General features: G+C 38.6%; 1 protein-coding gene across 4 annotated transcripts in view; it reads left to right on the top strand.

Annotated features, from left to right (window-relative positions):
* The window catches only part of KCNT2 (potassium sodium-activated channel subfamily T member 2), a 148771-nt gene that overhangs the window by 122151 nt on the left and 11337 nt on the right, over positions 1-15283 (top strand). For all 4 annotated transcript variants that reach the window (XM_086462572.1, XM_086462571.1, XM_086462569.1 and 1 more), the window contains 4 exons: positions 408-519; positions 9091-9192; positions 12026-12109; positions 13532-13660. In XM_086462572.1, coding sequence (XP_086318698.1) covers positions 408-519; positions 9091-9192; positions 12026-12109; positions 13532-13660 — 427 coding nt within the window. The remainder of the gene's footprint in view (positions 1-407; positions 520-9090; positions 9193-12025; positions 12110-13531; positions 13661-15283) is intronic.

Below are 15283 nucleotides of genomic sequence, written 5' to 3'. Positions count from 1 at the left end.
AAAGAATATATAAGCCAGTTCTAATAAAATGGTAGTTTACATGCAACCAGATACTAAGTGCAGGCTATATTGTTTTGCATTTTTATTGTTTCCTACAGATTTGTGTCATTTCAGAAATTGTTAAATAAAATCTCTGTTAATGAAATTAAGTTGTTCCTTTCTAGCATTAAGATAATTTATAAGCTCCACCTTTGAATGTATGTTTGCTTCTTTGTAAATTCTACAGAGAATGTTTTGTAGTTTCCTCTGCTATTATACCAGCATTTCATTGTGCTGAAAAACACTACAGATTTCAGGCACTTCATTAAAAGCATGGACATGAGCACAAGCTATAGCATTACCTAGAGCCTTATAGTTGTAAATTGTTATAATTTGAGGTATAACTGTTACATTCTTTTAAAATACAGGTTGTTCTCAAGCCTGAGCATTATCACAGAATTAACTCACCCAGCCAATATGAGATTCATGCAGTTCAGAGCCAAAGACTGCTATTCTCTTGCTCTATCCAAATTAGAAAAGGTAAGGAGACTTGCCCCCAATTTAAATGTTGTCCTCTTAATGCTTTTTCTGATTTTGTAACAATGCTTTCAAAACAAGTGCAAACAGTGAAATGATTTTATGGCTGCAGAGCTAATGTAAAAGCTTATTTTTTCCAAAATCTGCCCTTATTTAAGAATGAGGTTTCATTTGAGTTCCATCACTTTGCAGTATGTTATTAATCCACCAACCCTCTGGACAGAGGTGGACACAGAATTTGCTCAAGGAAAACGGAATATATTTACATAACTGACTATTTAGAGCTAATATGGTATTTCAAGAGGCTGCCACAGGCAGTTAACATGGAACATACTTTAATTGACTAACCACTTAAAACACACAGCTTTTATTATAATGCATTTTTTATCCCAATTCACTTCAAAGGCACTGTAATTACATATTCTGTATACATTTCCATGTATCTCTATGGGATATTTGCATTATTGTGACAGTTTGAGAAGAGCAATTGTTCTCTGTCGAAGGGCAGTCTTCATGACGGTAAGGGTAGTAACACTTCTTAAACGCTAGATAAAACCTCCATATTCTCTACCTTCTAGTGCACATGTTGGTATGGCTGAGACAGGCTGAGAGGGTTGGGGTTGTTCAGCCTGGAAAAGAGAAGGCTCCGGGGAGACCTTATAGCAGCCTTCCAGTACCTGCAAGGGGCCTACAAGAAGGCTGGGGAGGGACTTTTTACAAGGGCCTGCAGTGATAAGGTGGGGGGTAATGGTTGGAAGCTGGGAGAGGGCAGGTTTAGACTAGATACAGGGAAGAAGTTCTTCACCGTGAGGGTGGCGAGACACTGGAACAGGTTGCCTGAGGAAGTTGTGGATGCTCGATCCCTTGCAGTGTTCAAGACCAGGTTGGATGGAGCCTTGAGCAACCTGGTCTAGTGGGAGGTGTCCTTGCCATGGCAGCGGGGTTGGAACTAGGTGGTCTTTGAGGTCCCTTCCAACCCAAAACCATTCTATGATTCTATGTTTTCCAAGTTTGGAACAGGGAGGCTATGTGGAGATAAGTTTAATGAAATTTTCTTGTCCAAAATATATTGCTAAAACATCACATGAGCATACAGAGTAACTTCGTGTAGCTGTTTAACTTGGTAAAATCCAGGACAAGCCTCTTTTTCAGAGATCTTAGTTGGTGATCTACCTACCAAGACTTACAGTATCACCTTGATGATCTTTCAGGCCATTTTCTGAGCGTATGAGAGTGAGAGAAATAATATCACTGTGCCAGTCTTCAAGGACAGACATCTTTCACTCCAGTCATCTCTTTTTTCCCCTTGCTAACAATTTAGATATTATTGCTAGGTTCTTTCATGTAGTCTTCCAATCTCTTCACCTCAGACATCTTACATACCTTAACAAATTTGAATTCATACTAAAATCATTATCATTATACAGAATTAGCATATAATTTCCATTTCCTAGCTGTACGGTAAATTTCCTAGATTTTGGGGATTTCAGATATTTCACTGAATTTCAGGTATTTCACTATTTACTGTATGATGTTCACATAGTTAATTTTAGTACATAATTAATGGAAAACAGCCTTTTCATAGAAGCTTGTCTTCACAGGCCAGCTCCCAGTTTCTTACACAGGAGTCAAATTCTGCAAAAATTCAGCCTGTCTAGATGAGATAGGTTAAGTATTAAAAGTCAATCTTTTACACAATTGACTGTCCTGCTTACGTTTCAGCCACAAGATATAAAGATCTGGGGTGATCTTTTGTGATTTGTTGACCTTTGCCTGAAATAGAATGAAGGCTTAATCTTATTTAGGTGATGTTCTGATGAGCACATAAAATGGGGAACTGTGAGCATGCTAGACAAAAGTTAGACAAAGAGAGGAGCAGTTTGCAGTGGGAGGCACATCTTCATTTGGATTACACCACTCCTACTATCCATTAAGGTTTGCATTTGTGGCTCCTTCATTTTATCACTCTCTCCCTCAATGATACCTTCAGGAAGAATAAGCTGGAACTGGCTGGAATCGTGCATTACCAGTTTATTTAGGGCAACAAGTACCAACAGCTGGATGGCACCTTGAAGACTGTGTTCCAAGCTAACTTAGTTCCTTGGTGTACTATAACCAACAGCAATTAATTATTTTTAAAAACATATTCCCTTAATCCATACAGTTTAGTGATAAAGGGAGGGAAGAGTAGTAATACCTTTCCCAGTATGCAGTGCCTGCAGTTTCTTCTGAAATACTCTGTGGGATATAGCCTCACTTCAATGCAGTGAAACCGGTATTTTTATCTCAGTTCTCTTTCTTGCTTTACATAGGCTCCTTAATTTTTTACAGCAAAGGTTCTGGAAATAATTAGAAATATTATAATTTCTTCCCTACCTTTATTAATTTATTTTGCAAATGTAAAGTTGTGAATATAGGTTGGAAGCTAAACAGTTAATTAACTACCTATCAAAACTATGCTATGCTGAAATAGAGGTAGATAAATTACCTTAAAGAAAGAACATTTTCTTCATTGTTGAAATTGCCTGCTGTTGATATTTGCCACTCATTTCATCTTAACATTTGCAGGGACCACTTCACAGGTGGTGCTATAGTTCATTTGATGTTTCTGAACTCCCTCACGCAAAATGAAAGGCAATTAAAAACTCAAGTAAAAATTATCTAATGCAGCCAAATGTACCGTTGGTTGTTATTTCTGCATTAAGCACCTCATTTTCAGAAAGACTGCAAAAGTCAGGCAAGTTGCCTTCAGGTAGCACTGAAACACATATGCAAAACTGACTTTTCAACCTAATGGGCTGCAGAAGAAAGATATGCAAATCAGCGAAGTCCATCTGCTGTTGCAGATGCAAATTTTCTCATTTCAGAAAGAAATAAATCTGAACACCAAACTCAGCACTGACATAGGAGAAAGCCACAGCCCTTATACAACAGAGAAAAGGAAAAACAAAACACCCATGGTCTAAACTTAAAACTTATGTTCTCTATTTGTCTTTGATAAGAAAAAAATGAGGTAACTGCTCCCTCTTTCTTGAAAGGAACGGTTTAGAATATCTTGGTTAAGATTCACACTTTAATTCCCTATGACTTTTTTAAAAAAATGTATTTTATAAGTAAATATCGCAGGCATTAACTGAAGGATAAAAATTCTATACCTTTAGGTGATCATTTTAAAATACGTGCAAATTCCTATATCTTTTAATCAAACCAGTACTGTAATATTGAGCAACTGATGTCATCTACCCAGCCTTGTACAAAGCATTTAACGTTGTCCTGCGTAACATCCTTGTCTCTAAATTGGAGAGACATGGAATTGGTGGATGGACCACTCGGTGGATCAGGAATTGGCCGGATAGTCGCATTCAAAGAGTTGTGATCAATGACGTGATGTCCGAGTGGAGACCAGTGACAAGTGGTGTTCCTCAAGGGTCAGTATTGGGACCGCTGCGATTTAACACCTTGGTCAGTGGCATGGACAGCGGGAACGAGTGCACCCTCAGCAAGTTTGCCAATGACACCAAGCCGTGTGGTGTGGTCGACATGCTGGAGGGAAGGGAGGCCATCCAGAGGGACCCTGACAGGCTGGAGAGGTGGGCCCATGCAAACTTCTTGAAGTTGCACAAGGCCAAGTGCAAGGTCCTGCACCTTGGTCGAGGCAAGCCCAAGCATAGATACAGGCTGGGGGATGAGTGGATTGAGAGCAGCCCTGCCAAGAAGGACCTGGGGGTGTTGAAAGAAAAACTGGACATGAGCCAGCAATGTGCGCTCACAGCCCAGAAAGCCGACCATATCCTGGGCTGCATCAAGAGAAGTGTGGCCAGCAGGTTGAGGGAGGGGATTCTCCCCCTCTATTCTGCTCTGGTGAGACCCCACCTGCAGTGCTGTGTTCATCTCTCTTGTGCTGGGGGCCCCAAAAACATGGACCTATTAGAGGGAGTCCAGAGGAGGGCCACAAAAATGATCAGGGGCTGGAGCACCTCCCCTATGAGGACAGGCTGAGAGAGCTGGGGTTGTTCAGCCCGGAGAAGAGAAGGCTCCAAGGAGACCTTCTAGCAGCCTTCCAGAACTTCAAGGGGGCCTGCAGGAAAGGTGGGGAGTGACGCTTTACCAGGGAGTGTGTTAATGAGCAGTTATGATTTCAAACTGGAAGAGGGGAGATTTAGATCAGATATTAGGAAGAAACTCTTCACTGTGAGGGTGGTGAGACACTGGCACAGGTTGCCCAGAGAAGCTGTCGCTGCCCCCTCCCTGGCAGTGCTCAAGGCCAGGCTGGATGGGGCTTTGAGCAACCTGGTCTAGGGAAGGTGTCCCTGCCCATGGCAGGGGGGTTGGAGCTAGATGATCTTCAAGGTCTCTTCCAACCCAAACCATTCTATGATTTTGTATCTTCTACAGGGATAAGCACATAGATTTCCGCTCACATAACATGTATCTGGGATAACCCTGTATATTTGCACCAATATACACAAAGCCAGGCTCCTTTTTCACCTTCAATTAAGGATAGGGCATACTGTACCCATTTGTGGTTTTTGGTTGTTGGTGTTTTTTTTTTGTTTTGGGTTTGGTTTTTTTTTTTTTTTATATTGTTCAGGTTTTAAGCAGATTTGCAGTAACATTAAGGAATAGCAAGCAGCAATGATATATGGCTTATAAAAAATAAATTGGTCCCTCTTAATTGGTTTAATTCTTATATGAGATGGATGTCTAATGATTTAGATCAGCTAGAATTCTAAAACTGTATAAATAATTAGCATACGCATTTGGCTGTTGAACTGGCAGGTTTTGAGAAAGCTGTTCCAGATCAACAAAAGAAAATGAATCTGTTCTTGCCAAAAAGGTAGAAGAGAATCAATTAAGAACACACAGTTCAAAATGTTTTAAACCGTTCTAGAGGTGAAGTGTTATTGATCCAAAATCCCTTATGTCAAGAAAGGAACTGGAAAGAGGTTTCCATGCCCAGATTTCTGATCAGTCTTACCATCCGACATTTACTTAAGCTGACAGTGCACTTGCTGCTCGCTGTAGTAAGCCACTATCTCTATGTTCTGGCACGACACCCAGCCGCCCCACCCTGAATCCTTTTATGTTTATTAAAGCAACTCTGCATTGTTTGCTCGCAACAGTTACAGCCTGTCATGGCAGTTCCCACATTACTGTCTATATCAGAGGAGAACATATTAAATAAATATGGGCCCTAGATCTCTTTTAACCTGTGACAGAGCAGCCAAAACAGGGCTTCAAGTTAATTTGGGGTTGGTGCTTTGTTATTGGTATTATAGAACTATCTGTTATGAAGGAATAGGTATTTATTTAGAAATAGTAAAAAAATAAAACCACGATAAAGAACCCTAAAGAGGATTTGATATGAATATAAATGGAAGTAGAAAGGAGGGAAATAAACTGAAAAGTTTGTGAACTTGACCTTCTGGACAGATATTCTCTGGTATTCTGACAATGTGCAAGGCCAAAAGGAAATCATTAACTTCGAATTAAATGGCCTATATGGAGGAAGCACATGCTAAGAATGTCTCAAACCCACACGTATACACCTGTTATTACTTAGAGAGAAAGCAGTAATAATTCTTAAGTTCATGACTTGAGCAAAGCCACAAATATAGGAAGACCGAGGATGAAGTAAAGATCTCCATCTATTAATAGCTGTGTCTTAAAATGTCATCTATATATGTGAAACTCTACAGGACACACTCATGCCGTGATCTTTTATTTATGTTCCTAGAAATTATGTATGATTTTCTTTAAGTAGTTATATCCCCTTCCTCCTTAATTCCAAAAAGTGTCAGGGAAGGGGCTGCTGAGCATCACATGGAGAAATAAAACTGCTGGGGCATTCTGGCACATTTCTGGCTTCTACATACTCAGTTTTCTCTGCGAGTTGAGTAAGTCTGCAACTAATAAAGCAGAACTCAATGCAGAGTGCCCAAGTAAAAATTGTATTTCTCACAAATCTCTTTGAAGCGAGAATTAAAAAAAAAAAAAAGCAAGCCTGTAATAAACAATGGAAACAAACAATATAAGAAGTTTAAAATAAACGGGGAGAATAAACTTCTAAGCTTCCATTTTAAAATAAAACAAATAGGAACATCTGTATGTTTATCACCAGAATTTTGGATAAGAATCAAATTATTCCCCATATGTCTCTTGTCTTATCCCACCTTTCTTGGTACAAAATCAGAATCTGCTGCAAATTTCTCTAATCAGATGGAAGGATAAACACAATACCTCAGTCATGTGACAGAAGGATAGTCACTTCACAGCCAGTTCCCTATAAAATATTTTAGGACATGACTCTAAAAGGATTTAATGTAATGTACTTTATAATATGCATGTAGTTTTAATTTTGAGGTATTTGTTGTAAAACAAATCTTACAATCTTTTCTGTAATTCACACACAAGGTTTTATTCTCAACAGCAATTGAAGAAAAATATCTTCCACTTTGTCCAACTAGACTTAAAAAAAAAAAAAAAAAAAAAAGGCACTCAAATATATGAGATTGAACCACAAAAGAAATACATAAGTTCTTGTTTCTGTGGCCTCCACCAGAAAGCAAATGGTAGGCTTCGCTAAGTAAAGTGCTCTTTGTAGAATTAGACTGCTTTCTTTTTCAACTGTCAGAAGTACATGACTTGCTAGAAACTCCCCTTTGCTGCTCAGGCATCAAAACTTGTGTGTGTGCATGTGCGAGAGCATGAGTGTATATGTATGTATGCATTTCTCATGGAGAAGAAACCCTAAGACAAGCCAGTAGTATTTGGTCAGAACAGTGAATGTTTGGAATTAAAAAAACAACCAACCTGAAATAATGTTTCCTTAAAAATTGTGAAACCCCCTTAATCTGAAGAGATTGACAGAGGTGACATTTTATAAAGGATAGATTAATGTCATATTTTTAAGAGTTATTTGCTGTGTATTTTTATCTGGAGAGGAAATTCTTTTTGTGTGACATCTTTTTCAACTCCGCTGTTATGACAGACACCACAGAAATCCACAGGTACAACCAGACTATTCAACAATGACAAACTGGGGTTTGAATGCTGCCGTTCAACAAAACCATTCATTAGAGGAGGCTGCTCATTCGCATATCACAAAATCAGAGCACAGTTAGGGTTAGAAGGGACCTCTGGAAGTCATCTTGCCTAAGGCTCCTCCTCAAGCAGGGCCACGTAGAGCCAGTTGCACAGGCTGGTGTCCAGCGGGCTTTTAATTATCTCCAGAGAGGGAGACTCGCACAACCCCCCTGGGGAATCTTTGGCAGTGCTCAGTCACTCTCACAGTAAAAATGTTTCCCAACATTCAGAAGGAATCAACTTTGTTTCAGCTGGTGCAATTGCTTCTTGTCCTGTCCCCTAGGCACCGCTGAAAAGAGCCTGACTCTGTCTTTCCTACACTGTCCCTTCAGGTATTTATACACTTTGATGAGATCCTCCCTGAGCCTACTGTTCTCAGGGCTGAACAGTCCCAGATGTCTCTCAGCCTCTCCTCATAGGAGAGATGCTCCAGTCCCCGAATCATCTTAGTGGTGCTTTTCTGGACTATGTCCAGTAGCTCCATCTCTCCTTGTATTGGGGAGCCCAGAACTGGACACAGCACTCCAGGTGTGGTCCCACCAGTGCTGAGCAGAGGGGAAGGATCACCTCTCTCTGCCTGCTGGCAGCGCTCCCCCCATGCACCCCAGGACACCATTAGCCTTCTTCGCCATAAAGGCACGTTGCTAGCTGATGTTCAACTTGGTCCACCAGGACCCACAGGGTCTTTTCTGCCAAGCTGCTTGCCAACCAGTCAGACCTCACTATGTGCTACTGTTTATATGTGGTGGATGCAAGTGTCTCAATTCCAAGACATGTGACATTGCTGTACTTTGAGAACACATTCTTCATGGCATCTCTGAACTGAAAGCTTGTTATTTTCTCTCTTCTTAAAATAACAAAATCACTTCCAACCTGCAGTTTTACTCTCTGATAACTGAAGGAATAGTAAGCACATTGTGGAGCAATTCTTCTGAAAGTTATATGTGCTACGAATAAGGCATAACTGTAGCTATGTTTTTCTGCATTCCTTCCCCACAAGCATCAGAGCAAGACCTTTCTACCCCAGTCCATGTCTGATCTCCTCTCACATCCTCACATTCACTGAAATATCCTTTCTTCCCTTTTGCGTCAGATCCTGTTCATGTTTCGTGTTCCTGTTCCTGGTAGACTTTCTGGACCTGAATGAGAGTTCATTGTCAGCATGAAGGAATTGGAGCAAGAATAACAAGAACTTTGCTCTAAGCACAGTTGAAATCCCTCAATCATTTTTGAAATTATCTGGCAGAATATGCCCATGCAATTTGAGATGTGATGACTGAAACAACATATGCATTAAACAAAATCTTTCAACCTGAAAAACTAAGTGCTGAACAAAGATGCTTACGTATTTGTAGAACGAAACTATATTCAGTGTAAAGGGATTTTATACTTTTGACCTCTTTCAAAGTAATGTCAATTTGATTTTTTTATGATAGTTCTTCCAAAACCAGCACTAAAAGTATTTTGTATTTTTTAATTCCCTAACAGAAAGAGCGGGAGAAGGGATCTAATCTGGCATTTATGTTTCGACTGCCCTTCGCTGCTGGCAGGGTTTTCAGCATCAGTATGTTGGATACACTGCTTTATCAGGTACTATGAACAATAATGTGACTTATCTTAACACAGGCACGTATTGTTACCACTTATTTTATTTTATTGTAGTCAATTGTTAGATGACCCTGTTTTCCTACATGTAAGCCATTAATATGTGTGTCTGTACCAGGAACAATCAAAGGCAAAAGATAGTGGAGCATGTTCCACATGACAGTACTAGGTCAGTTATCAACCCAGAAATCATGTGTCCTTGCACAAATTCTGTTGTTAAGCAATATAATACTGTTTGTGAACCTCTCCATAGTCAAATAAGTGGGATAGTTTTGATAAGGCCTGCATAAAATACAGATTATACAGACTAATAACGTTTGTACTCTGCAACAAAAAGGCAGTGTCCATTCCCACTAAGAAGTGTCTCTAACTATGAAAAATCAACATAATTACCTTTATGAGTAATATCTCAGTCATCTGCATTTGCTGATGGAGGCTTGAATTACTTTGTTGTGTTGGCCGACTAGATCTCCATATATTAAAGTAACCCATTCTGGCCCTATGAAGAAACATATGCAGTAGTTGCAAAGAGACAGGGGAAGAAAAGGCAGCGCTGAACGTTGCTGCCCAAGAACCCAGGACAGGGCTCCTCATGCAAAAAAGAAGTTATGGCGGTGGGGATAAGGGAAGGGCAACAGCCTCAGACAGTTGAAGAAACAATACATCAGAAAACATGGAGTCAGGACAAATGGAGGTAGTAGTTGCTGGTTTCAGGGTGGGAAAAGTGGAGAATACTGCCCTTGCTCCTCAGCAGTGGCTGCCTTTCTGCACACCCTGATACATCGGGATGCCCAAGCAGCAGCTCCCAGCACTGGCCTTCAAGGATCTTGCTATGCAGAACAAGCAACAACAATGCCATGGCCCAGGTAGCCTGCTTACCTAAAGAGCTACCTACTTTGCCTATACCTAGAGGTAATCTGTGGATGCTTCTGTATTCAGGCACTAAACATTCTTTCAGGGAAATGAATTTACTTTGTAATTTGGTGCATGAAAGGTGTTCTCTCGTCTCAATTCTACTTCCAGATAAATTCCCTGAAGGCAAATTTGAGGTAAATAGAAAAATGCCTGGAGCTAAGCTTTTCTCAGAAAGTCATTAATAGATAAAAGTCATGTAAATGGACAGGTACCAAAAGCAGATAAGCCAACAGATATAGAGCCATTTATCAAATTCTAGATGTTTTAGAAATAATTGTATTATCTTATAAAACATGTTTTTAATCATGTTGTAGAATATCAACATCACATATGGCAAAGGTTTTTTTTAAAGTAGATTAGAACACCTATGTAGAAACAGATCTGTCTTTATCAACAACTCCTGCCAGCACATAAGTAACTTCAGTATTTTATATTTGCTCCTAGACATGAGCAGTCATGCTATGACTTGACAGAGTAAAACCATTCACCATGAAGTGTTTAAAACAAAAAAACCCCACACATTCTCACTCAAATTTCACCCATTCTTTCTTTGGACTCCTACTGCTCAAGTATACTGTCATTTTTCTAGAATTATCTTTCTATTCCAAGTTACAAGTACTATGACAGTAAGTTCTCTCTGTCCTTTTTCATCTTTTTTTTCTGCACATAAGGAACAGAGTAAATGATGTGAAAAAAGCACAGTTCCTCTGGTGCTTCCCATTTCAGGCTCAAAGAAAAGCTTTCAAATTATTTTTAGGACACTGACTGAAAAATGAAAACTTGGTCTAGCAAATCCTTGTGAATACACTTGGTAGTTTAATGATAATTCCATAGCATAAATGATGCAGCCAAAATAACAAATAAGTTAGAAAAAAATTTTTCTTTTCAAAAAGATGCTTGTTGGCATTAGCCCATCACAACTGGAAGATTACCAGTACCAAAATTAAAATAGTTGGATCACTATGTATGAAATTAAATCCTATTTGCTAGCTTCTGAGTTTAAACAAGTTCAGATGCTGTAACTCTAAGGGGTTCATATAACACCTTTTTAAGGTGTTTCTTTATTAAAACCTGTTTGCTAGCTCCCTATTTGCATTAAGCGAAAAGAGCTAATTGCAAGTTGTGTTCCAGCAAGGACTGATGGCCTGCTGTGAGTGCTGCCTTGCTACACCTAAGAAGAGGTGGCAATGAACAGTCCTACCACAGTCAGCAAAGCACCCACAAGGCCCTCTGAGTCCAACAGCCCAACTCATAAGGAGCAGAAATATTTGTCATTTTAGCTGACCTGATGTCTGTTCCCAGTCTTAGCCTCCACTTCTACATTTCGCCTAATTTCACCTTTTAACCAATCAGCAAAACACTTCTGTTAGCAGAGCAACAAGCCTGACCTGAGATAAGGCAGGTCAACCCTTAAAAAAATAGATGCATTGGAAGGCAAATGACTTGTTTGAATTAAAATAATAGCAGTCTCACCTTAGTATTACCCACTACTCAGTGCTGCCAACCCATCTAGCATACAACAGCATTTCTTTTGCACAGAAGAGGTCATTATTATCATTTCACACCTAATAAGGCTATCACCTTACTTCCATTGATCTTACATCTACATTCATCTTTGCTTTCACGGTGCATTATTACACTTTAGTCTCTTTGAATCCTCTATGTACATTGCATGCATATGCAGAACCAAATAAGAAAACTTATTTTGTGTAAGTAGATTCAGCACAAAGAAAGGGATAGCTGTTTCTACAGTGATTAAGATACTTAAAAGATAAAGAAGTTGACTGTAAACATAGATGTAAAATTTATTTGAAATGCACACATGGTGCTAAGTGTTGCCTGCTCATCTGTTCATTAAAGCTTTTTTCTTTCTTTTCTGTCTCTCCTGTTAAAAATCTTGCAGTCATTTGTGAAAGACTATATGATTTCTATCACAAGGCTTCTGCTGGGACTTGATACCACACCAGGATCTGGGTTTCTTTGTTCTGTAAGTTATTTAAAAAAAAAAAAAAAGAAAAAGAAAAAAAAAAAAAAAGTTACAGAGTACCAGAGAAGATTCTGTACTGTCTGCAAAATACCTCTACTTTCTTTGTACAGCGCTGCCTTTTGTGAAAGTCCAAGAAAGGCCATCTGTGTCCCTTTTCACCAGGGGTGAAGACAGGAAAACTAGATAGAAAATATATCCATTTTTAGTTGCTGTCATAGCAAAAAACACTCCCCCACCCCAAGAAAACACAATACATTCTATAAAGCACAAAGAAAAATAGGAAAGACAAGAAAACACAGGGAAAATGCATTTTATATGAAACCACAATGGCAGTTCAGCAACCAATTTTTAAAACGGAGTCTATAAAAACCAGGAAGCACTACCTATGTTGTGCAACCTGGCTAGCGCTTACAGACAATGCTTTTCACAACACCCGTTTACATCACAGTCCATAAAAGGCAGAATGTAAAAATAAGATGTATTAAACGACTTTAGGTGTCAAAGTTCAAAAGTCATCTTGTTATTATATATGTCAATATTCCACCATATAGAGTTTATTTTTATATCTATTTATATGTATATACACACACACATGTACATTAAAAAAAACCATAAAAAATTATTTTTTATCAGAAATAAACCCCACATTTCTGTTTTCTCCCACATCCATCACACTCCAGGTAGCAAACAGATAAATAGAAGTTGAGTTATTTACCAGTCGCTTTCTGGGGAACTATAAAGAGTTGCAAGATGTTCTCAAAAAGGAAGTTATCAATGATGGTTTAAGAAAGTTGTTTAAAGAAAAACCAATTGTGGATTAGTTGGTCAATCAATAAGCTTTGTTACAGTGAATGCAAGATAGTTGAATTGTTGAAAAGCAGCTCACATATCTTGAAATAAAGCTAGTGTAATATTAATGAAATATTTGAGATTAATTTAAGTCTTATACCGTTCATGCTTAGTGTATTGCTTGCCCCCCGACTCTCTTCTCCCTGAATATTCAGCTTGCAGTCTTGTGAACAGTTATCTGACTGCGTTCAAAATAATTGTGCGTTCTTCAGTCTGTCCATCACCAGTTTCTTGCTGCTGCCAATATTTAGTTCATTCTTTTATATTTTAGTCAGATATGAACACTAGCTGAAAGATACCATATAATTTTTAATGTAATTTTAAAACAAGAACAAAAGTAATTTCGTAAGACTGAACCATTTGCACTGCAATGTCTCCCAATCAGGGAGAAAACAAAAGAAAGTCTACAAACTCAACAGAAGTTCCAGATTTTCTGTAGAGCACAAGTGCAATACTACAAGATGATCATTAGCAGCTAGTGTTCAGTTTTCAAAAAATTTCAATAGTAGTATAGTGAACAAGTGATAAGCCCTCAAGAGTTAAAAGTCCTCATTCCTATCATTATTTGTTCAGATGAAAATCACAGAAGAGGATCTATGGATTAGGACATATGCCAGACTATATCAGAAACTTTGTTCTTCTACAGGAGACATTCCAATTGGAGTCTATAGGACAGAATCCCAAAAGCTTACAACTTCTGAGGTATGTCAGCTTATTGTACTTTTCTTTGGATTTGATTACAGAGTATACAACGTTCTTTGGTCCTCATAAGAATGGAAACCACTTATTTAAAGAATATTATGAATACCACATCTGCAAATGCACATAATTTCAACAACCCACTGAAGGTTTCCCTCTGCTGACATGTATACGGTCACATTAACTCAGGACTCACATACAGACCCAGACTTCATGAATACCCAAGACCCAGTCTACATACCGGCTTTCATTCCTGTGCTCACCTACACAGAGCCAACTGATTGAAAATGGGGCAGCTCAGGCGCAGATAGGACAGGCTAGGATAGCTCTAGTCTGAACTTGCATGTGGTGACAAATGGCAGTATCCACCACAAGCTGTATAAAACCAGGTCCTGTATCAGGTGTGACAAGAATGTCAACACTGTATCTCAAAACAGATGGTATTTTCATATTCATATGAACTTCTAACCAGGAATGAGCAATAAAAGAATAAATGAACGTTATTAGAAGTATTGTGGGGTTTCTCTAAATTTAGCAGCCAAACAGTGGTAATTTTTCGTATATAAATATTTATGTGGCAGACATGTAAATATTTATATATCTATAGGGAGAAATTTAAAGAATGACAAAAATATTTTTTCCTGACTACTTAACATACGTTTTTTTGTTTGTGCAGCTTTTATTTCTGTCATGTATAAGCCATTTTTTTGTGTGACCATTAATGCTGCCATCTCATTAAACCATCGCTCAAATACAGCTCTAAAATGCAACAGTGAACAACTTTCTCCTTTCTTCTGAAATACTCAGGCATAGTTTACTGACTTCCAAGACAGAGAATTTGTATTTTCTCTTCCATATTTCAGAAAAATGTTATAAAACATTAAGCCATGTAATGCTTAACTATGAGATTTATCTTGAAGGAAGTACAAACGTGCACTTAAAGTTTATTTAAAAACAAGTGTTACAAAAAGCTATGTGAGATTCCACCAAGTTCACTAGTGTCTCTCTATTGGACCACCAATACCTCTACAGGTGGCTTTTATAGCTTAGTCAGTGGACTGTGCTACTGCAAAAATGTCAGCTGATTTTTTAAAATATATCAGCATTAACATAATCCATCAAAATTATTCCTTGGAGAAGAACATAGGCAGCATCACTGCTAATATAAAAAAAAAGCCTGTCATAGCTTTCAACAAAACAGAGGACATGCCAGATTTTAATAATTCATTAAATAAGGGTAAGGAAGATAAAATTCATGGCAATGCCTTATTCCCACATTCACAGCTGGCTATTTAACTTCGAGTCCAAAAAAAAAAGAGAATCAGGAACAGTTGAACTGTAAGCATACAATATACTGTGACAGTGCATTTTGGTGGTTTTCTTTTTTTTTTTTCCTCTGTTCTGCATTTTCAGATGCTTTCAAACATACAGGCTGACTGGCAAACAACATCTGTAGAGGGAAGGGGTAACTGTAAGACTAACACTCATCTTTTCTACATGAACGTGGGGTTGGTTTTGGCAGGGCGGTGGGGGGTAAGCATAGACATTCCAATAAGTCTTCTGAGGCAAGCCTAACTGATAAATTAAAGATCTTTCACATGTTTTTCTGACAACAAGGTTTGGGAC

Source organism: Leptosomus discolor, chromosome 3 (assembly GCF_034619465.1).
Source record: "Leptosomus discolor isolate bLepDis1 chromosome 3, bLepDis1.hap2, whole genome shotgun sequence".
Classification (NCBI taxonomy): domain Eukaryota; kingdom Metazoa; phylum Chordata; class Aves; order Leptosomiformes; family Leptosomidae; genus Leptosomus; species Leptosomus discolor.
Note: the sequence above shows the minus strand (reverse complement) of the source record. Positions and strands in the feature narration are given on the sequence as shown.